The following is a 22,982-nucleotide window of genomic DNA, read 5'->3' on the forward strand; positions in this document are numbered from 1 at the left end:
AGAAAGAAAGAAAGAAAGAAAGAGAGAAAGAGAGAAAGAAAGAAAGAGAGAAAGAAAGACTACAAGAGTGCTGCAATAGCCTTCATAGTGAAAAGGCCTAGTTTCTGACATTCAGTGGTTTGATCAGTTCCATTATCTCACTTGATTTTCCTCAGCTTATCTCTTAAAGTAACCCACTGGGGCCATATTATCTCATTTAGTCACAGGATTTTTTATGTTTTGGTCACCTAAGTTTCATATGTTGTGTAGCTTGTACTTTTAGTCATTTTCAAGCTAACTTGTATGTACAGGAACAGATTTATGGAAGGATGGAGAATGAAGAAGCTTACTTCTTAATCAATAGAAACCAAATACAAATTTATTCAGTATTACTAATGGAAGTAATTATATGTGACAGTTCAGCTATTAAACTATGAAACACATGCAGCGAATACCAGTTTACAACCTCCCAGGAAAACACAGTTTGTGATTTATGTCTTGGAGCAAATTGTTATTTATTTTGAATGGCTTCCAAAATGTCATCCAAGAACTCCACTTTGGCATTTACTTAGGTGTGGATGTAATACAGGTTAAATAACAGCAATAGAATATGGAGCTTCTCCCCAGTAGGCCATCAAATCCCACAGTAATCAATAGCATACAAAGATACTGTATCCAGTAACATTTATGTGGGCCTCCTCCTTGGCAGCCTCAGCACTGCACTGACTCCTGAGGGCAGTCCCCTTGTCACAGGGAGTGCTTGAGGTACTGTGGTTGGTTATTTTCTGTTACAAGCTTGTTCTTGGAAAGAGTGGAAGTGTTTGAGCCCTATCAGAGGCAGGAGAAACCTCTTGTGGGAGAAAGAGAGTAGATGGAGATCTGCGCTGTAGAATATATCTGGCTCCTGATTTATGAAAAGTCCAAGAGGAGCACAACTCATTAGATCACTTTTGTTTTTTCCTCTGAAAAGCACTTAGGGTACAGAATAGTTAATCCATATGGATCGTGTCAGAGGAATGCAATAGATTAAATGCCCAGGTGAAAAAGAACCGCTATAAAAGTCCATGGGCTGCATGTTACGTTCTGGTTCAATTTCTAGAGGACTAATGCATGCTTAGGAGATGCCATTAGTACGTGGTTAATCACTGGAGAAGAAGCTGTGACCAAGTGAGCCCTGGAAGATCTCACATGGCTAAGACCCCGCTATGGGGAGCACTGGCTTTTCACTGACTAGGAGAAACATAGTCTGCCACAGTGGCAAACAGCATTCTGGATCTCCAAGATGGCCTAGCAGTCCTTTCATGTAGCTGTGGAATACATTCAACATACTGTGTGAGATGAGGCGTGGGTCTGCAGCAGGATGTTCACAAGATGTGCACAGCTGACCTTTTGATTTTTTTGAAAGGTCTAGTGGGGAAAGAGCAAGGCAGTGGTGTAAAAGCCACAAAAGTAAATGCTCTACTTCATGTCTGAGAAGCAAAACAGAAGACCAACATGTTTGGGACATTGTTTCCCCACCAGCAGAAGCTATAACACTGATAGCAAAATCATTACGGATTTTTCAGTAGGGAAAAATAGAAATTACTCATTTGCTGTGGGTTTTTTTTGTTTTTGTTTTTTGTTTTTTTGCCTACATTCCCCAATATGGATAGTAGCTACAAAAACTTTCACGCATTCAGGGACACCAAGAAACAAAGCAACTGTTCAATGCTTTGCAGAAAATTGACACAGACTATCCTAGGTAATATGGGAAATGTGCATGCTTCTGTGTGTAAGTTATTTTTCAGTTATTTGGTGCAATATTGGTAAATCTTGAGCTTGCATGGGTTTGGGTTCCTCTCACAAGTGATTTCTATTGCTTTTTTTTAATTAAGAGGTAAGCAAAGTGAGCAATCCTATTATGCACTTCTTATTTGAGAGAGGCGTTTGTGTTATGAAGTTAGGCAGGCAGTGTTTGGTATGCACAAGATGGTTATAACCAAACAGCAACCGCTTGCTTACAGCTGGATAGAAACAAGTCTCATCCTGAGCTAGGCACCCCAATAGCCCATCTCTAGTGAGGCAGAAAGAAACCTATCTGCGGCTGCTAAAAATTCATTACCTGCTGTGGTTCAATCCCTCTTCAGAGCCGGATTCGTAGGATGTGGAATGACACAGTTCGAAAGCAGTCCGAGTCTTCCTTTATTACTGGAGATATAAACAGTTCAGCTTCACTCAACAGAGGTAACTATAACCTTTTTTTTTTTTTCTTTTTTGTATCTCTAACTCTTGTAATGGATGTAATGAGTCAAATATATTGCCCCTTTTTCTCCTCACTTCAGATGGTGCGAGACCCTAATCATTTACACAAGAAATGTTACGGTATTTACTGTGAGGAGGTTTTGTGCTGGTTGTTTCCTGTTTTCTTTTCTTCATTTATTTTTACACATGCATTTTCAAGGAGTGTCATTTCTGGAAAGGAATTAGGAAAAACAAACAACCCCGTCGTCAAAAAGAAACCTCCATGTTCCCCCAGCAAACTGCCATAAGCTGCTGTGGTGTCAGGCCTCATTGCTGACAGTGAAAATGTGCCGTTATGAGAGCATACTGCCTGTGTTAAGCATCGCAGACATTGTGATTGCTCTGGGTACGTAGCAATTCTGTGGAAGCAAAAATGAACAGCAGAGCACATACGTAAGAAAAGCTGTGTGCTTGGAACAAAATCGTCTGCATTGATGTTCATACCTAGTTTGAAGAACTGACTAATGTGAACTTTATATAGGCATCTGTGGAGGAAAGGCTATCAGAGACGTACAGAAATAGAGGCATGCCAAACACAATGTGGTGCCTGGCACTAGAGGAAATAAGAACTTTTGTTAAAAAAAAAGTCCTTTCAGTCAGTTATGGGAAAATGGCAGTAAGAGGAGGGAAAAAAACCTCAGAGACTGATTTGTTTCCAGTTTGCTACGATTACCTTATGGCTTAACCTTGAGAAATTAGATGCTAAATTCTGTTTTGCATCTCTACCCAGTTTATGCTGGAATTAAGAAGAGGCAAAATTTGGATTATTGAGCCCAACTGTAATCATGATGGTGAAAATGGAAAGTGTTTCCATTGCTGATGGTCACACTGAACAGATCAGCTGAGAGTTGAATTGGGACTTTGGTTCTTTTCCAGTCTTTATTCACCCATTTTTCCCACTGATTTTAGGATGAGTTTTGCCTGTGTAACAGTGTAAGGATAGGCTTTGAGAATTTTGACTGTGCTGTTAGTAGTGTTGACTGCAGAGTGCAGGGGTGCTAAGTGTATATGATTAATTTTTCTTAACATTACATATGTATTCCCAAATCAGTGCAAAGGGGAAGGCAGCATAGTTAACATGGAGGTGTACTTTCATCTCTCGACCCACTACAAAGGTGTTTTGCTAGTGTAGTTTCATTTTGCACTGGAGATTTGTTGGTAAAGATAGCCATAAGATACCATTACTGCAAATGCCTCTGTTCATATTGATTTAACTGTGTGCATTGCCCTTGGGTCTCTCTCCATCTTTGCTACAAGCAGGCTTCTCTGGGGCTAATTTAGTGGGGGATCAGTTGTACAAAGGTTACAGAGAGAACCACCATTTCCCTCTGCCATCCATCTCAGCAGCAGTCCAGAATGTGTTATGCATGAACTGTTCACTCCTTTAGTTAGCACAGAATTTTCCTTGTTCTCCAGTGCAGCTGAGGCTACAAAGGGAAATGCGTTAGCAAACAGCATCTTGGGCTTGTTGGCAGAAAAAAGGTGTCTCCTTTTTCAGTTTTGGCTCTTTTTGTGCAAAGATGGGAGTATGGCTGTAAATTGGGAAAGCTGTGAAGAGGTTTTAAGTGGGTAGTCTCCATCCCTGTGTGGCAAGAGCCCACTGGTAGATGTACCTGTTATTTAAAGGTCGGTCGGGAAATGAACTGCTGGGGGAGGCATTTTCAAAGTGGATTTCATCCAGCTATTTCTGTTGTGTGCCATCACATGAGATGAATCATCCAAAGGGCCTGCATATCTCCTCAGACTGCAGAAATAGCCTGGTAACTGTCTTCAAAGGGATGCTTTGTGGTGGGATGCTTAAGCATCCTGAATAAGTTGTGCAATTACACTGGGGCACCCTTCCTCTTTTTCACACAAGCAGGCATGCAATTTATTGTTTTTGTTTGCTGGGTTGGTTTGGGTTTTTTTGGTAGATCTGCAAAATGGAGGTTAAAACATTTATTTGGGAGTCAGCGTCTCTGAAGCAGCAGGTGGTCAGTTATGCTAGGAAAATACACCTGACATCAACAGAAATCCTGCTGCAGCGTGCCCCAGATATTTCACACTTTATCCTTTTTATTCTGCCTGGAAAGAAGTGTTCATGGTCCTAGGGCTTTGCATAAAGTATAAATTGTTTCTTCAGTCTCTCCCTCAAGAGAGCTGAAGCCTGAACAGACCAGTAGGGCAATGTGGTTTTCACAGTTCTTGTCTTCCTCTTAATATTTTAATATATATCAAGCTTTAAAGGAGACATTTCATTAATGTTTTATTTACAAGTGTGCAATTAAACCTCAGAGGAATCAAGTACAAGTCTTGAATTATATGGTTGGTATCTTTCCTGGCCTGAGGTTGATAAAGCAGGCTTGTATACCCTTTCAGAAGTCTCTCTCCAGCCCTCCCAGCCTAGATACCTTCTACATGAAACTGTATTATCCCAAATTATACATTCTTTGTGCACAGCTATTTTTCCCAGAACCTTCAGTCAACAGTCCAGTTTCTAAAGCAGAGAGAAAATGGTCCTTTCTCCCCAGAATCATCCTGTCCTCCAACTCCTGGCCTGCCTCACTCCTCCATTTCCTAGGCTGGTGCTGACTTTTCATGCTCCTGTTGTGAAAGCAGACAGCAGTGGCACATCCTCTAACTGGGGTACTTTTTCATCTAAGCCTTTTTTCCCTGGTCACACTCACAATACTAACAACCCGTACTGCTTGTTGATGTCCCAGATAAGTCTGCCCTTGCTGTCCTTTTTCCTGTATTATGATTAGCATTTGCTGTCCCACTTCATATGCCTCCTTCTTCCATGAACATCATGGGTGTCAGTCTGGAATACTGTGCTTGTACGGCACGTCCTTCCTTTAGACACATAGCAGTATCTTTATCTGATTTAGCAGATGTCACATTCCTTGCAGCTTTTTTTCAGCTCCAGCACCTCTTTCGTCTGCTACCCTCTTCCCCTGCAAATGCCGTGTGCCGTGATATTGTTTTGCATGATATTATTCTCATTCATCCTACTGGGAATTTCCAGCACATTCCCGAACTCAACTGATGTAACACATTCTGTAATGAAACCAATACTTCCTCTTGACTGTCAAGACATACACGATCATTTCAAGTATCTACTGAATGCAACTTCCAGTTACAGACTAGTCCAAACTGTTTTAGGTTCCATTCCCCCTTTCTGCTCATCATGGCTTTGTGTGTTTGGGGTTATATCAGTCTACCACTTCTGCTGTCAGAAGAAGAACATGCTAGTCTGCCCTGTAGACAATTACTCTGTTTCAAGATGTAGGGGGTTTCCTGGTCCTCACACTCCAACTCTGCAACTTTGCCATTTTTCCCACCATGGATCTGGCTGAGTATTCCTTCCATCTATTTTACATCCATCTTGTGCTTCTCTCAGCACTGAAAATTTGGGATGGGCTTACTGCGTCAATGTCTTCATCTCAGTGGTTCTCCAGCTTGTCTGTGACTCCAGTCTCTGCAGGATAAAAAATGCAGACATTACTTTGGGAGTTTCTTCATCTCCCTGTGCTTGTGATCCTTTCAGTGTTGTCTGCTTTCCTCTGCATTTCTCTTCTGCTATGTCTCATGTGTGACACAGCATGGACTGGCCTTTATTTACGTTAGGCATGACTAGACTGTAATTCACTGTGGAATAGTGTGTTTGCAAAGTCCCCAAGTCTGTGTTCTATTATCCTCTTTGCCTGACTAGGAATTGATGCAGCTGTGGTATGAATGCCATGGCTTCCAGCTGACATCGGTCTCCCAAGTCTAAGTCTGATGCAGAGTTATTTAAACTTTGCTACACCTGAGCCAAGTCTGTAGAGCTGTACTCAGCTCAGACAAGTACCACATGGCAAAGTAATGCTGGAGCTATAGAGAAGTATTGAATTAGCAACCCAGATGTGGTTTGCTGAACATCTGGGTGACAGCCTGCCCAAGTCAGAAACAGTGCAAGGGTTGAGCATAGTAGTATTGTTGAACTTATAACTGCAAGCTGTTTCGGAGTGAGCTACAAAAGGTGAGTGAGGTAAAACCTGAACCAAGCTGATGACTTTGTGAATGGAAAAAAAAATATCTTCCTTTGCCTAAACAGCATTTGGGAGGTTTAGGAGGTCTTGATTCAGACACTCAGACAAAATGCTGAAAAACTGGACCAAAAAGCTACATTGAGATGCCTGTAGGGTGGAATTGTTTCCTTGAAGGCTGAAAAGTAGAAGGTAGAGAAAGCAACAAGTTCATCAGGAGAAGACAGTAGATAATTGCTTGGTTGTAACAGGAGATTCTTAGGTGGTTGGGATAAAGACAGTTGCTAAAAAGAGCAGAGATTAAAAGCAATTAATGTCATTACTGTTGTTTCAGTTCTGTTACACTTGTACTTCTGAAATCTAGTCATGTACCTGTGCAGTCCACGCAGGTGGAAAGGGAATGTCACTCAGCACTGTGCTGATGGAAAGAGGAACAGATTGCAAGGGACCACTGCAAATACACTGTTTGAACACTGCTGGTATGGCATAGACCCAAGCTCTGGGGACATCTAAGTGGCCTCCTTCTAAGCATGAGAAACAGGTCTGTTTGCACCTGGGGAGCATTACTGTCAAAAAGCATTCAAGTAGTTCAGACAGCCTTGCAAACAAGCAGTTGTAGTGCAAAACAGCAATGCAACTCCAGCCTGTTTTTATCTATGTCTTAGGTGAGAGGTAAAACAATAATTACTGTCTCTCTCTGGATACGAGACAGCTGAGAGAGAAAAAAACCATCATGAACCCTATGGTACTTTGTTACCCTTCAGGTTTTCAAGTTGGAGATTTGATATTTTCTTCTAGAGGAAAAATGAGTTATCTGTTAAAGGAAGGAGTGTTTCTTGTTTAGGTGAGGCTTGAGAACAGCAGAGAAAAAGGAAAGCGTTGTCGATGGTATGAGGTAGTGTTTTCATACAGGAAAACGTACTGTTGGAGCCGCATGTATCCATTGAAGTTAGCAGATAAGAGGAACTGTATCTTCACTGGTGGCAAGCACTTAGAATATCTTGGTGGCTTTTCCCTCTGGGAAAATAAATGGAGTAGAGACAGAGCCACCACATTTCTTTGTAAATAGAAACTATTGTTGTGCGGGGCCCCACTGTAATGCTCTGCATTCACTGTAATGCCCTCAATCTTGGCTTTCAAACTAGAGAGCAAGTTGCACCTAAGGAGCAGGTTTAATAGTTTAAAATAAAGCTTAATGCTCCAATCCCAATCTTCCTGTAGAAACATGAGTATGTGCACCCCTTGTCTTTTGGCTCTATGCTCTCTCATCCTGAAGGCAGTGCTCACAGCCCCTGCTAACCCCATCCACAGAGGTCTCCAGGAGAGCTGTATTGGTGGCCTACGTTGCTCCGATTTTCCCTGATTGCAGGAACATCAGGGAAATGCAGCTCTGCAAGCAGATGGAACAGAGTTGCTGCATGAGTGAGAAGAGCTGGGAGACAAGAGGAACCCAACTAAAAGGCATAGGGCACTGTCCACTAAAGCCTGAACCCATTAGGCAGAAATGGATGCTGGTAACAGGGTCTGTCCACAGCCCTCAAGAAGGTGGGAGGATGAACCAAGTCCAGGGGCTAGCACAGAGCAGCAGGGGATGGGCGTAAAGACAAGGCTGGAAGCTGGGCTACAACCACCGTCCAAAATTGTAGGAGATAGACAGAAGGAAAGGACTGGTAGTCCAGTGCCGAGCAGGGGATATGGAACACACGTGAGACTTACGGAGGCCACTAAGTTGAGTCAGTGCCATCAAGATCCCATAAGCTGGTGCAAGATTGGAATCCAGGACCTCTGGCAACTCCTGCTGCAAGGTGGCAAGTCTTAAATATTTAATTATTCCTTTTGGCCTTAGGAGTCTGTTTATTAGAGTGGATGCACACTTGCAGCCTCTACTAAACCTTAGGTGCTGGATGGGTGTATGAAGGCCAGAAAAAAAAAAGAAAAACATACATGAAAAAGTCATTGTGAAGCTCCAGGATCCCCAATATTAGTGCACTTGTTATTTTTCCTGGCTAGGAAAGCCATACTCACTCCTCTTTTTCCCACGCAAATGCTCTGAAATGGGAAATGGAAATTAGGGTATTCTTTTGTCCCCGTCCCTTGCCTTTTCCTCCCAAATGCCTAAGTGTCATTGTGTGTTTCAGATTGTAAGTAGTGCTCCAGCATGAGTACTTGATTTCTCTTTGCTTTATTATTTCTCCCCTGCGTTTTTATATCAACCACAAAGACATAATCTGAAACATACACAGGAAAAAGGGAAATTATTGCTACTGTTTTCAGAGATAATCAGTTTAATGTCAAATTCATGTGGATTTCTTCATAATGAACAGAACAAATTGAGCTCAAATTCAAACAGTGGGAATCTGAGTCAGAGAGGAAAATTAAAATGAAGAACATTAATATCCTGATTTCTAACCCAAGACGTGATTGTTTCCTAAATGAAATCTCCCATCAAATTCCTACCACCCACTCAAAAATATAATTAAGCTGTGATTTCCATGCTGAAACCATATCTGCACTGTTAACTCAGCAGGGATGACTGTGTGTGTTTTAGAGGGGGGAAGTTTTAAATTATCTTCAGGTGGCCATATCAGCCTGCATTTTTAGGAAGCTTTTCCTTTTAAAACACATTAGAAGGTGACATTCTGCCTTGGTCAGAGTCTGTCACTCCAAAAGGTGGTAGCTGCAGGTTTGCACTGGGGCACTGAAGTGAAACTAGTTTGGGTTACTGTCCCCAGATTTTCCCCTTCTGTATGGTGAGATGAAGATGTTTCTGTTTAGCTGTCTGCGTAGGATTGGCGTGTAGTAGCTAGGACATAATTTGGAAATACAGCAGTGAAAACAGTCTGACTTATGGTGTGGTTAAAAGGAGAGACCAGCAGAGGGAAAGAAAGAGCAAAATGGAAAATCAACACAAACTGCTCAGGAATGGCTTAACCCAGTTCAGCATTTTTCTAGTTCTGGCTTCAGAGCTGTGTCAGCCCCTGTTCAGGAGCTTAAATAAAGATAAATTTCTCCATACACTTTAAAGAATGACTTGCTCATCTGAGCACATTTGCAAAGCTGACCCTTTGCTGTCAGTGCCTAGGGAAAGCAGAGGGTGGGTAGAAATTTGGATTGCAGGATGGTTCTTGTTGTCATGTGTCAGTCTATCTCAAGATGCTCGTTCTCTCCTTGATGGATTTGTGTGACTGGCACGACAGACAGATTTCTGTTGAATTTATATTGAGTATAAAACAAATAGCAAGCACTTAAACTCTGGGAGAGGTAGGAATGCCTCTACTCATCTCAATCGGATATTCAAAGGGCGCCATCCACTGATATGTCACAGTCTGGCTAAACAGCTCTTGCTTGCTCTGAGCAATACCGGTGACTCTTGTTCAGGCTTAAAGGTATTAGAGAATAAATACTGCTTTCTTTCCATTTGTTTTCTTTTTTTGCACTACATATTTAGTGGTTGGCAGGGTCTTCTGGAGGGAAATGTAGAGGACTTTTCAAAGCTGAGCCTGTGATGACTCCGGTAGAAGCTGCAGCCTCAGTGGCCACTTGGAGACCATCATCTGCCAATGTGCAAATCTCACTTTATCATCATCACTGCTTTAAACCAAAGGCATGGCACTTTTCCCCCAGCGCCTAGCATTTCTGCAGTCTGTGCTTGATACTGGCCTTGCTCACCACTGCTGAGCCAGCAGGTGTGTTCTGCTGTACCAGCCCAAGGGACTCCAGCAGACTATTTTTGAGCATTTCCCTTCCTAGCGACTAGCAAAGCTCCCAGCCTTGGGAAGGTTAGGCTTTGTTGCAGGGGATTCAGGCAGCAGTCCTGGAGCCTGGAGGCAGCCGATTTAGCCACAAACAGCAACAAGAATGTGAACCCTCTCTCCTTCGGCCTCGGCGGTATGATTAGCAGCTCCATTTCTGTTTCTTTTCAGTTGAGGCTGCCTCTTGAGAGCAGAGTAGTGTTTTTCTGAGGTGCTTATGTGTCCCTTGGATGTTTGGTGGAAGTCTGGAAGTCAAAGGGCAAGAAGCAGGTTGAGAGTCCCTTGAGGCATCTCTCCACTAATCCAGAGCAAGCCTGCAGGCTCTGTTCTAGCATTTCACCTAGCCACAGTTTCTCAAGTGCTGTGGCTTCTGCTCTCTCTCTGGGGATGGTGATGCTCAAGAGCACTTACCATTCCAGTACTGCAAATACTGTGTATGCCAGTGCTCACAACAAGGGGAATAGCACAGGAATTTCAGAAGGTTAATTTATGTCAGGACTCTAAAATTTCCATTTTGCCCAGTGTTTGTGGCTGTTTCTTTACCACCTCACTGCTGCTGGCATTTTTCTGATGAAACTGCCTTAGTTTTAAGTCTTCAGTTTTGTCCCCTGCTTCTATGTTCCTTCTTTGCAACCATTACAGAGCATATATATCAACCCCTGATTCTCCCTGACCCCATGAGTACCAGTGCCTGGGTCCCTCTCTCAGACAGATCACAAATTTGGATGGAGTTGTCCACATGCACTGAGACAACCTGGAGGAATTTCTGTTTGCAAGACATAAATCTCTGCAGCCCTACTACGTGGCTGTTGGTTTAACTAAATGTCAGCATCTGGCCTCAAAATGAATCATCCTGATAATCTTATATGAAGTAGAGATGAATTCCGGGTAGCTGTAAGCAAATGAATATTTTCTATTTGTAAGGAAAATGCAGTATCCTTTTGGACTAGCAAGTGCCTCGACTTCTTTTTTCAGTTGTTCATGGTTTGTGATTGTTTTTTTTTTCAATCAGCCTTACATATGCCAGGAAAAATATGATTTTCTGCATCAGGGATCAAAACTTAGAAAATTTAACTCGTATTTCTGCCTACGTGTGAAATGAATCCCATTGCTGATTGTCTTCTGGTTTATTTTGCCTCTCTGCTGCCTGGGACAGAGTTAGCTGAGATTTGTAGCAGTGATTTCAGTGAGTGACGTGGCATTCTTCCTTTGGGAGATATTATGAACTGGCTTTGATTTTAGGATTGACAGCCATATAATTGGAAGTTCAGTCATTAGGTGGATCAGATTTAAAGAGGAAAAGTAAGGGCAAAGCAATTTCTGAAATCAGAGCAGGCTTTGGGGACTATTAGATCCAGCAGAGTATTGCTGCAGAGCAGTCTTAGCATGATGACTGTGGAGGAAGGAAGAAAGCATGACTGCTTATACTCTTGCAAGTACAGGCCAGTTTCCACCATAGGCATGGCATTCCAAATGTCTTGATTAAGAAGTTGCATCTGGTGAGCAGTAAGTATAAAGAGCCATAATGCAACTTTGTGCAGTCAAGGTGTAGAGAACCATAAACTCTTTGAAGGAGCAGCAGTGGTAAAAAGAAATGTCCCATCTGGGGAATGTGCTTCTGCTTCAAGCAGCTGAGAAGGAATCAGTGGAACGATGGCCTCTGTCCCATGTCAAACATTAATAAGTTGATGTGGACTAGCAGTATGTTTTGAACATGGCCTGCAGATTATAATCTTATCATCTGAAATCATTCCATGAGAAAGGAGGGAAAAAGGGAAAAAGAGCTATTTTCCCTGCCCTGTGTCTGCATAAAAGCATGGAATGTTTCATTTCACAGAAGATGGCCCAGAGCTTAACAATCTCATTTGCTGAAATTCCATTTCACTGCAGTCAGTATTAATAGCTTCTCAATGAATAGATTAGATGCTGCAAGTGACAACAAACCTATTTGAGAGAAATTTAATAGGGAGGTTTATTGAAGTTTATTAACTAAATCCTGTTGGCTATTATAAGAACACAGGTCAATAAATCTGAACGTCAGAGCGTTTGTTGAAGGGAACGAGGAAGAATGCTGAAGATAGCTGTTGTCCTTCAGCAAATGTGTGTGATTTCACTTTTCATAGTTATATGAATTGAATAACTTACAAGAGAACATGCAGAAAACCAGGATTTTTTAAAATACTTCAAAAATCTGTCCGCAACACAGTAAAGAGCAGTACTGAATGCTGATAAGAAAAGTCACAGAGATGACTGGAGCTTTGACTCATGCAAACCTGCTTTGAATGTATTTTCTTGGCCTGGGAGTAAAATGGAATAAGTTAATGTTCAATGATGTACAGAGCTAGCAAGAATTTACAAACAGATCTGTGCAGCAAGGTTATTTCAGTAATGTTCAAGTTAAGGAGGTGAGTTACTTACTATGATTAGAGTAAGGCAGTGTGTTTTTATTTGTTTCTTTGTTTTTAAATGGACACTTAGGAAAAGATTCATCTCTAACCACATCATTGGTGCCCTGGATAAACTAGTCTCACTGGTAGCCAAGGCACTGCAGTAACTCTGGGGACTGGGCCATACTCTCTCTGCAGGGTGGTCTGAAGTCCAATATACGAAGTGTGAGAAGCTAGCGGTCTTGATTTATGCGGTCTTTGGACAGAAGGATAAGTTGGCTGCTTTCAGGAGGCAAAGTGGGCAGGGGCAGAGCTCCCTACTCTATCCTGAGGGATGGGAGCAGCGAGAGTTGTGTGGACGGCAAATGGGGAAAAAAACATAAAGATTAAGGTTGACCAGAAGCACACCATTACATCCTTCAGGAAACAACCAAAAAAGTAACAAGGACAATTACATTTTTGGACTCCCGGGTCAGAGGCAATGAAATATTTTGTTACAACTCAGATGTGCCTTTTCTGAACTATTTATTTTAGTTTTTACTCTAATGCAAAGATGACATCATAAGAGAGTCAAAGTCAGCTTTCATACAAACCAGTCTTGAGAAACAAAAAAGAAAAACATTTCATTTGGAAAATACTGGGCTTCTCTGGGCATTTTTGAAATGTTCAATTGATTGATTCGCTAGTTCACCAGCTTACATTTATTAAATGCTTTAGTCTACTTTCTCTGCAAAACTGCACTCTTGGCATGCCTTCTCAGCAGTGGGGAAATCCTCCCTTCCCCAGTGTGCTTCCAACCTGCTAAAATGCATGTAACAAGGCAAGAGCTGGTTTTGGCAAGTCTCTGAAAAGATACAAAGCCAGAAGAGACATGTGAGGGTATCCTTACCTATGTGGGCAGATGACCCTGAAAAAGCAGTGCTGCCCAAGCCATTGGCAGCCTGCTTAGGCCACGCTGCATGACATTAATTTTCAGAAAGGCTGGTGGAGTACTTGGATATGTTTCCCCTTCTGTTGAGCAGACCACGCAGATGATTCAAGTTAGCTTAAATGCCTTTAAATGGCTTTGTCAGCCAGCTGCCCACAAGAAATTAGTTGAATTTTTTTCCTGAATGATACAACCTAGAGTCTGGTGGCATACGCTTGTCATATTTCTTTTTGCCCTTTGCTTTTAGTTGAGTGTTTAAAATGTACCTGTTTAACAAGGTGCAGCTTTCTGTTGTGCTCACGCACCAAATTCCTGCTGTTAAACGCAGGCTCTGTTTGTGAACTTCTCATCCCTGTGAAAAAGGAAATTCCCATGTGAGCCTTTGGCCTTGAAGCCTCATCTTTTTCCCACTCCCAAGAGCAGGTATGCCCATATGCACACAACACAAGGTGGGTTTGGGAATGAGGTGAGTTTGCTTTCAGTAGAGTACCTTTGGCTAGCAGAACTGAAGGTGTTGCAGCGCAGCTGAACTGAAGCCAGCCAGCATAACTAAGCAAATAAAAAAGTGAAAAGCATGCTTGGTGACTGTGTGCTGTGCTTGGGTACTTCAGGAAATGGCAGAGGAGGAATTTGTTTAGGGGATGTTAGCACTGAACTGCTGCAGAGCAAGGATGATGCTGGGCTGCATGATTTGCTGGGAGTAATTGGTGTCATGACATGGAAGGCTATGACATGTTGTGCCAAATAGGCCTATTTGCATCTTCTCTTAGCATTTGCAGAAGGCATGTGTTTTGATCCCAGGCTTTCTCTGTTGGACTTCACTAGCTGTTTATTACCACGGCCATTTTCATGGGTAGCCCACCTGCTTCTTCTGCTCATACCTCATCTGCAGACTTAATCTGCTTTTCCCAGTAGTCCTGGTGGTTGCTATAGCAATAATAAAGTGTTATGAAAATGGCAGGATGATACTTAAATGTATGGCTTGCAATACCTTTTTCTTTCTCCCTCCTGGGAAGGAGAAACTCAATAATGGGGATTCAGCTGTTGTATTATTGTTTTATCTTAAGCTTTAACTTCAAGCTCTCTGGAGCCTGAATGTAGTTTTTCTCCCTCAATCCTTTGAGGCAGGGAATGTTGCAGCTTTAAAGCAGCTAAGGAGAAACAAGACCCCAGATTAATGAATACAAGGCATATATAATTTTCTTTTTGAGATGCCAGAGGTTGTATTTTCCATGACACACACAAAGAGTGAAGTTTGCTGTGGGCAGCCCACCCTGATGGGAGCCTGCTGCTCAGTGCCCAAAATATTGAAAGGTATCAGAAAGAGATATCAGTGGATTTACTTTGGCTTTGCACCAGGAGAATTACTCAAAACTGACTTCAAAAGTGACATTTAGATCAGTAAATTAAAAAATCTTAACGCCCTCACAAATAAAGGGAAAGGAAAGCAGAAGATGTGGTATTTTTGTTTCGTGTCTGCATATAGAAATGGGTGGCTGTTTTGTTACACAAAGCCTCCTCTTGTACACAGATTTGCAATTGAAAATGACTGACTTATTCTGAGTTTTCCACTTTTTGTAGTGTTTGTAGTCAGAATCACTGATCTGCTTTAAAAGTTTCCAGGAACTATCTAGTTCATACAGTCCAGAAGGACCAGGTTGATGTGAATTTAGCTTGTTTCAGAGCCCACCGGGCAGCAGAGGGCCCCTGTGGTGCATGTAGGCAAGCCAGGTGCTGTGTACTGACATAGATGTGTCCTTTTTTGTCTGTTGCCGTGCACTGCTCCAAGCTCAAGCTGCAGTGGGATCAGCTCATGCATGGCAACAGGTGGGGTACAAACCTGGGAAAAGCATCACTGTCTTTGTTGTGGGAACCTGATGTGTTAGACAAGATCAGGCCAGCAACACATCATGTGAGATGCTTCTTTCTGTAGTTGCCATTGAAAGACACCTTGAGCAAAAGCGTTCAAAGCTTGGGGCAGGTACAGCCTTCTTCTCCATATCAAATCTCATGGCAACCAACTTGGAAATTGGGGTAAATCTCAAATGGAAGGATTATGTCACTTCGGAATTTGTGACTGCCATTAACTCTGGACTTTCCTGTTACTTGTATAAACATGAGTCCCTCTTTGAATCTTTTGCGGCCCAGCTTGTTTAGAAGTGGTATAAAAGCGGAGGCTACTTTAATGTCCTTAGTAGTCACACTGGTATAAAACAAGTGCAAGAAGAGAAGTTGTTCCTACAGTCTTCATCCAGTATGTGATAGTAATGGATAAACGCATCACCAGAACAAAAGGACTGACTCATTTGACAATGAGTTATATTCAAGGTTGCTTAGTTAAGTGTTCATATAATGTTTTTTTACAGGAGACAGCTTTGTTTCCTTATTTCCAAACACAACAGTTCATCTTGCTTTACATCAGTATAGCCAAAACATCAGGTGAGAGAAACCAGTATTTTTTGCAGCTGCATGTATCCATGCAGGAGCCTCCCTGGCATGCAGCCCTCATACAGCGCCGCCTTCTACCTTGTTCTGTGCTCAAAAGGCCAAGTGACCCGCTAGTGCCATTCGCCTCAGTACGGGAAGGGCTGGGGAAACATAAAGGAGAGGCAGGACAGATTTTGCTTTCTTGAAATGCTCTGTTGGCATGAGCTTTCACAGAGCTTGCTTCTGAGAAACTGACCTGGGGCTTGTATATTATCAGCAATGGCATAAAAAAAAAAAAAAAAAAAAAAAAAGGGAGGAAGCCAGGTTATTAGTTGCAGAGAAGAGTTTGCATCCAGAACATCAGCGTCTTGCAAAGCCCGCCTCTACCACGCCACAGGGCCACCTTTACTCTTTACTCCCAAGAGAGGCAGATGGTGGACTCTGCATCCCATAGGTGACAAAGATGACCCCAAAAGAGTGGCTGGTGTTGAGGAATTTGCTTTCCAATCACTTGTTTGGATTTGGGCAGCAGATGTTGGTGAAGCCAGTTAACCCTACCACTCCAGCTAGGGGCCAAGCTGGGATGTGGGGGTCTGGGATGGAGGTTCTGGTGCCCTGGAAGAGGATTGGGCTGGGGAAAAGATGGTGGTCTGTTTTCTGTGCTCCTTCCCTTTCTCTTTGCCTGCTGATAGCCTTGGAATTGCCCCATTTAAGACTTGTTTTCTTAGTAGGAAGGATTTGTTCTAATGTTTTAGCCCAGGAAGTAAATGAAAATTACTTTATGCCCTTAAGTATTCCAGCAATGAGAGTGGGAATTGTCTTGGGGTGAGTTTTTGAGTCAGCTGCCTCTCTGGATCCCAGGAGAGATTTAACAGGACAAGGGTTTAATGGTTTTTTGGTCCTGCAGGTCAACAAGAGGAGGGGGGAGGCTTTGCTTCAGGGATTGATGCTTGTGGTGGGAAATAGGGTGGGTCTTGGCATCCACCTGCTAAGCTGTGATGATCCTGAAAAGCAGAAGTCCAGAATCTGCAGCTCCAAGGGGCAAACCTAAGGGGAAGGCTGACAGCTGGCTGCGTACTCAGAAATGACAGGAAGGAAGGCAAAAAGATGTTTGCTTGGAAAACAGGGACTCTCCAAACATATGTCCACATGGTCTGCTTTCAGTCCCAAGTGCAACACCTGCCAGGCCGAGGTGCTCTCATTACCCGCCTGCCAGGAGGCACTGGACAGCCCCTGAGAGCAGGAGCTGCAGTAAACTCATACTCTTAGATACAAGAAACTGGTGGCCAGAGCAGAGCTCTCCAATAAGTGCTGAGAGCCTTTGAAGAGGTTGCATTTTCCGTCGTTTCTTTTTAATTATACTATTTCAGTTTCAAATACATTTCAAGGGACCAGTAAGAGAGATCCTAGGCCACAGTGGGAACTGAATGTGCTGTTTTATGTTAGTCTTTTTTGTTTTTTCTTCTTCATTTGGCACTTTTTGGAGAGTTCCCCCCACCTCCCCGCCATTGTGTAGGCTGCCATCTTTCTTTGTTTATTTGTAGCAAGCATGTGGGCATAGCCTTGCTTACACTCCGAGCAACTGGGGAACCACCATAAATGTAGCTTATCTGCTTTCTGATCCATTTTCTTTTGCATCAGTTTGGATTTGTGCATTGTCAGTAACATCTGTGCTGCTTTAGTGGCCTACAGTTCTCAAGTCTAATTAGCTGGCTGCTTGTAATCAGGACTAATTCAACTGTTGTCATTCTGAATGTTCTTTTTCCTTTTTTTTTATGCCACATTTGCCTGATTGACCTTTTTTGTTTTTTCTCTGTCTTCCTATCGGGCTGCTCCAGGAGCCATGGCTAATCATCTTATAACCAATGCTCTGCTTCGTCCTCATGGCACTAACAACCCTTATAATACATTGCTCGGGGAATCGGCGGTCTATAACAACCCTTCTGTCAGCATGTACAACGCACAAGGTGTGCTGGAGTTTCTCTCTAATTTTTCTAGTGAGAATTCCATTTTCTGTGGCTTATTTTTGCCCATTTCTTTCTTTTTTTCTTCTTCCCCTCTTCCCCCCCCAAACATTTTGTTTTTTTGGAACTGGGCACAGAAACGATCCTCCCTTTTCTTTCATTTCAGTGCATTTTTCCATTTTGTGTAGGCTTTTTTCCATGAGCAATCAAGTTCACTTTAAAAGACACTCATCAGTTCTACTCAAAGCATTCACAGTGGTTTTGATTTTGATTTTTTTTTTTTTTTAATCCCCTTGCTTTTGTATTGTTTTGGTCTTGTGTGTGTGTTTTGTCAGATGTATCCATTTCTCTGTTGTCTGCACATTTCCTTGTTAAACCATTCATTTCAGAAGCAGGAACACCTTTGAAGGTAAGTGAAGCTAATATGGCCTTTGACACCAAAGCTGCTGTTGTTTGAAATGGCAGAGAGAAATGTGGTCAGCAGCACACCAGTATGTCTGCTGGAGGTTGCACAAGAAAAAAATGCCAAACAAAGCAAAAACGCCCTTGATTTGTAGGAAAAAATGACAGCTGAAGAGAGGAGCAAAGGTCAGCTCCAAAGAGCAGAGTTTAGACGTTGGAGGAAATGTTTTGCCATTTGCATTAATACATTTTGTATATTCTATTACAAAGTAAAAAGAAAGAAGGAATGGAAAAAGGCGTAGGGAAGCTCAGAGCTCTTGACACATTGTTCTGTGCACGAGAAGTGAGCAGGTAGAGTCAGTCGTATTCAGCCGAGGCTCCCTCTCTGAGGTCATTCTCTTGTCACCAGTGTGTGTGTGTCTGCTCCAGCTGTGGGGACAGGGCAGTATTTGTAGGCTGCTGTCCTGGTGCTGCTGCCCAGGCCAGGCTGAGGTGTTTGACAGGGATGGAAAAGCAGCTGAGGTGTGGAGCTTTCCAGCTCCATCCTGCTCTACCATTTCTTTTGGGGGATAGCGCTCTTTCACCTCTCCCCTCTAATGAAGGAGCCCATTTCCCATAAAGGATCCCTGAGGAAGGGAGAATAATGATGGTTATAATGGAAGCAGTAAAACCCCCATTGTGCTAAATAGCAGTGTATTGTTTATAACAGACATAGATATTGAACTGTATCACTAGGGTATTTTCATTCAGTCCACAAGGAAGCACATGTGTTTGAGCTTTCTGTTGTTCATAAATTTCTTAAGCTATGCTAACATTGTGCAATAAATTTGCTTCCACTAATGTCTTCTAAAAAGGGGCTACTGTTAAGCATGAAATGCTCTGAATTTTAAGATCTTTAGTGTATCACAAATGTCAAAACAAGCTTTCATATTCTGTATGTCTTCTTGCATGATAATATTGAGATTTGAGGGACTTTTAAGTCAAGTGGCAGCAGGTAATGCTGGGTCAGTATCTAACTTAAGGCAAGTCCTGAGGTTCAGGTCTGGGGGCCTCAAATGGACAAAAGTGATTTGAGCGGAAACGTGACAAAAGGTTTTACATGCATTTTAATAATCTTATGTTCTTCTAGTTTATGAGACTGGATTCTGATACAATTACCTGAGTTAACAGTACATTATTCCACAAATAGTGTTACTGATTTGAACATGCTATTCGGTGCAACACAGCCAGATGGATGACAGAGAAAGTTGCCCAGCCTACATCCCTAGTATATTAAAGAAAGTGTGACCATTACTGATCCCACTTGAGCCACTGGAGCTTTGCCTTTGACTTCAGAGGCAGCAGAATGCGACCCATTATGTTCAGGAGGCTGCAAGTTAATTAATGATCAAAGAAAGTGGTATAATTTTTGCTTTTCAAACTGGCTATTATCTTAGGACAAAGCATTCCATTACAAAGTGTGCGTATTAGGAGAACCAGCAGTGGAAAGGAAACTTAGCAAAACCCATTTGGATTCTCTGCGCTTTAAGGGCGCTGCACCAGCAACCTGGCTAAAGTAATGATAACACATTGTAAAAGTAGATGCTGTCACCATCTACAAGGGCTGGGATTGGAGTGCAGGGAAGGCATGCTAGCTAACATTGCCCTACTAACTCATTCCACATGATTTTCTTGCACCTTCATCTGCCACATCTGTTGTTGGCCGTTGACAGAGACAGGACTCTATAAAGACGACAAATGTGGAGTCTGGGGTGGTCTCCCCTTCCTCCTCTCCAGTTCTGTGCTTTAAAATACCTTCTCTGTTCAAGCTGAAGCTGCCCTGTCTCAGCAGGGGCTGGGAGCCCTAAAAAGCATTGCAAAGAAGCTGGGAATGAGAACCCAACAGGCCAGAGGCCATGTACTAGTGACAAAACCAATTCCTTCACAGGACAGAGTGTAAAAGGAGGAGGGGATGGTAGGTGAGGAGCCTGGCACCCCGCGGCACATGCGAAGCACTCACTACCCTTTGCATCTGATGGATATGTACTCACTCAGTCTCTTGGATACATAAGCGTGTCAAAATGGCCTAACTGCTTTTGTGATTGATAAGTTTAAGAGAAGAAGGAAATCACGTAACAAGCTCTGCTTAAATCACAGTGTCCCGCAGACCAATGCAAAGTGAGAAGCTGACACTTAACAATGGCTCTTCATCTTCATCTCTGGCTCTGCTTTTTTTTTTAACTCTTCCTTCTCAACAGCTTCATTTAGAGATGCCATTATTCGAACTACTATTTCTCTCACATTTGCTTGCAAATTCCATGTAATTTTCCATGTGTTTGGTTATAAAAAGAACAGAAAGGAAACGCTTCCTTGCAAAAGTTTTTTAAATGCCAACAGCCCCATGATGAGCTAAGTCATACTCTTGCAAAGCGCTGTTGCAAAGGATGGACAGCAAAACAGTTTAGCAAGGAAATGGATTTCAGTTTCAACTGCCAGGGGTTATTAGAACTAACAGTAAGTAAAGCCATTCATTTTAAGACTCTGGAAATGACATTGACAGTGCCTGTCTTTTCAAGCATGACCATTGCCAGCTTTAGACTTCTCTTAACATTTCCAGGGATTATTTCTTGATGTATTGCACGCTGAACATTTATAATGGCATTGGATAAAGTTTTAAATGTGATTATATTTTCAATAAAACTGTAGTGCATTGATATTGCGGGTAAAATACTTTTCTGTCTAAAATGTCAATATTTTTAACCTGAAATAAACCATGTAACAAATTCATGTACTCTGGGCAGTGAAAATTATTTCCGTTAACTCTCTTTTCTGCACATCATCAATTTGCTTTTTACTCATGTTTCTCCTACTGTCGCTGTAAGCTTACTTGTTGTTTTTTCTTTCCTTTTCTTCATGCTGTCGTTTAGAGCCCTACAGAGAGACAAGTATGGGAGTAAAGCTAAACATTGCATATCAAATGTAATTTTTTTTAGTTCACTTTTATTGCATCACATATAGATGATGTAGTTAATAAAGGAAATTCATCTCACAGTTTTGAAATCAAAAGAATCTAAAGCATATGAATATACATATGTATATATCTGTGTATGCGTGCGTATGTGTGTGTGTATATATATATGTGTGTGTGTACATATATATATAGTGAAGATTAGATGATGCTTTCCTTTTTTATTTCCCATTTTTGTGATATCATTTACCCAAACTAGTTTCTCATTTAGCTGTGCGTGCAATTCTTTTAAACTTCACCTTTTGATTTGCGAGGTCATGGTATTTTTATACGGCTCGTTTCATTGCAGACCTCACTCTGTTTTCACATGTGATGCCTTCATTTAATTCCCTCTGAACCCTCCCAGCCTCTGGCTCTATGCATTGGCAGCAGAAGCATTGCTTGGTGCCTAAATGCATACGGCACTCAGCTATCAGACCGATGCTGTCGTGTCCGTCACCCATTGCAAACGATCCTCCCCCTGAAATGCTCACTTCCCATTTCTTCCCAAACATCGTGGCTCATTTGGAGAGCTTCCAACATGAAAATAAGCGGCTTTGCTCTATGTCTGTGATAGCTAGTTGACTTTTTGCATAGCCCCCTTGTTTGTTTGGAAACCCAGGATACGGCATCACCTTCCAAGCTTTAGAAACCTAAAAGACGACAGATACATTTGGGCATTTTACTCAAAAGACAGAAAAAAGCCTGCACTAGCACTTTCCAGCTGTTGTCATGCAAACAACTACGACATCGCAGATATAGACCGAATCCTGTATTTTCAAAAGGTACACATGCCATGTACCAAGCATGGTAAGAGCAACTGTTAAATTGTCGGCTAATGGTTCCTCTAATCCACTGCTGCTTGCTGGGAGTTGCTTATGATTTTTCGGCAACACCCGTAGCCCTTAGCTGAAAGGTCGATATGGGATTTTGTGCTTTCCCATGTCTGTCTTTGCTGGCCATGATAAAAAAACAAAACAAAACAAAACAAAAACAAAAAACAGTGTGTGACAGCTTAACCTGCCTGTGGCCTGGGTTACTTCTCCCTTGCCTACCTCCTCCACCATAACCCATAGAGTCAGTAAGGATGGCATCAAGCCCCAGCCTTGTGCTGGCTGTGTTGACAGGCCCGTAAAAATGAGACAGCAGTCAGTGGTACAGTAGCAAGCAGGACAGTTCATTGCTGAAATTCGGAGGTCTCATTTATGCAGCTGTCTGTGCATTCTTTGTGCAAGCCAGGCATATATATTTCCCTGGGCTGCCTGTTCAAATACAGCAGGCAGTGAAGAAGGTTGGCAGGAAAGGCTCAGGAATGTCCCAACAACCCGAGTGTGTGTCCCACCGTGTCTGCCATACTGTGGCAGTGATGGTACTTGCTCTACCTTCCATCTCTGCTTTCACTTGGAAAGGGAGATGGAAAGTATTTTTAAAGGTTGTGCAAGACCCTGTTACAGCTGTCCCCTGTACCAATTGCATTAGGAAACTCCCACCTGACCAAGATCAAGTAAATCATTTTGGCTGTGCCCTTGTGCCATGAGCGGTAGGATACTTAGTCTTCTTCCAAAAATGCTTTGGACAGGAGCACTTTGTGGCCCTGTGCTGGCTGCATGAGCTAATCACGAATCTTGCCTTTAGCAGAGCACTCATGCCTTTCCTCTGATAGGGAGTGCAGATTTATTTCCCCCCTCCAAAGCTAGTAAGGATACAGTCCCAAGTGAAGTTCAGCTGATGATTAACCTGCACAGCAAATACTTCTCCTCAGCTGGGGTGAATTGCCAAAGCCTTGCAGCAAGGGCACTTTGGCCCAGTTAAGGCTCATGTATCGCTCAGCTCCCAGGGAACATGCAGAGCAAATCCCAGACCCTCTGGA

General features: G+C 42.5%; 1 protein-coding gene across 9 annotated transcripts in view; it reads left to right on the plus strand.

The window, feature by feature from the left end:
• The window catches only part of ADGRL3 (adhesion G protein-coupled receptor L3), a 488,009-nt gene that overhangs the window by 455,284 nt on the left and 9,743 nt on the right, over nucleotides 1-22,982 (plus strand). For 8 of the 9 annotated variants that reach the window (XM_042871027.1, XM_042871034.1, XM_042871026.1 and 5 more), the window contains one exon: nucleotides 2,106-2,202. In XM_042871027.1, coding sequence (XP_042726961.1) covers nucleotides 2,106-2,202 — 97 coding nt within the window. Of the gene's footprint in view, nucleotides 1-2,105; nucleotides 2,203-20,053; nucleotides 20,240-22,982 lie in introns of those variants that run through there. The other variant, XM_042871035.1, reaches the window with a different exon arrangement.

The sequence above is a fragment of the Lagopus leucura genome, unplaced genomic scaffold (genome assembly GCF_019238085.1).
Source record: "Lagopus leucura isolate 7727_CA_CO unplaced genomic scaffold, USGS_WTPT01 Super-Scaffold_100004, whole genome shotgun sequence".
Lineage (NCBI taxonomy): Eukaryota > Metazoa > Chordata > Aves > Galliformes > Phasianidae > Lagopus > Lagopus leucura.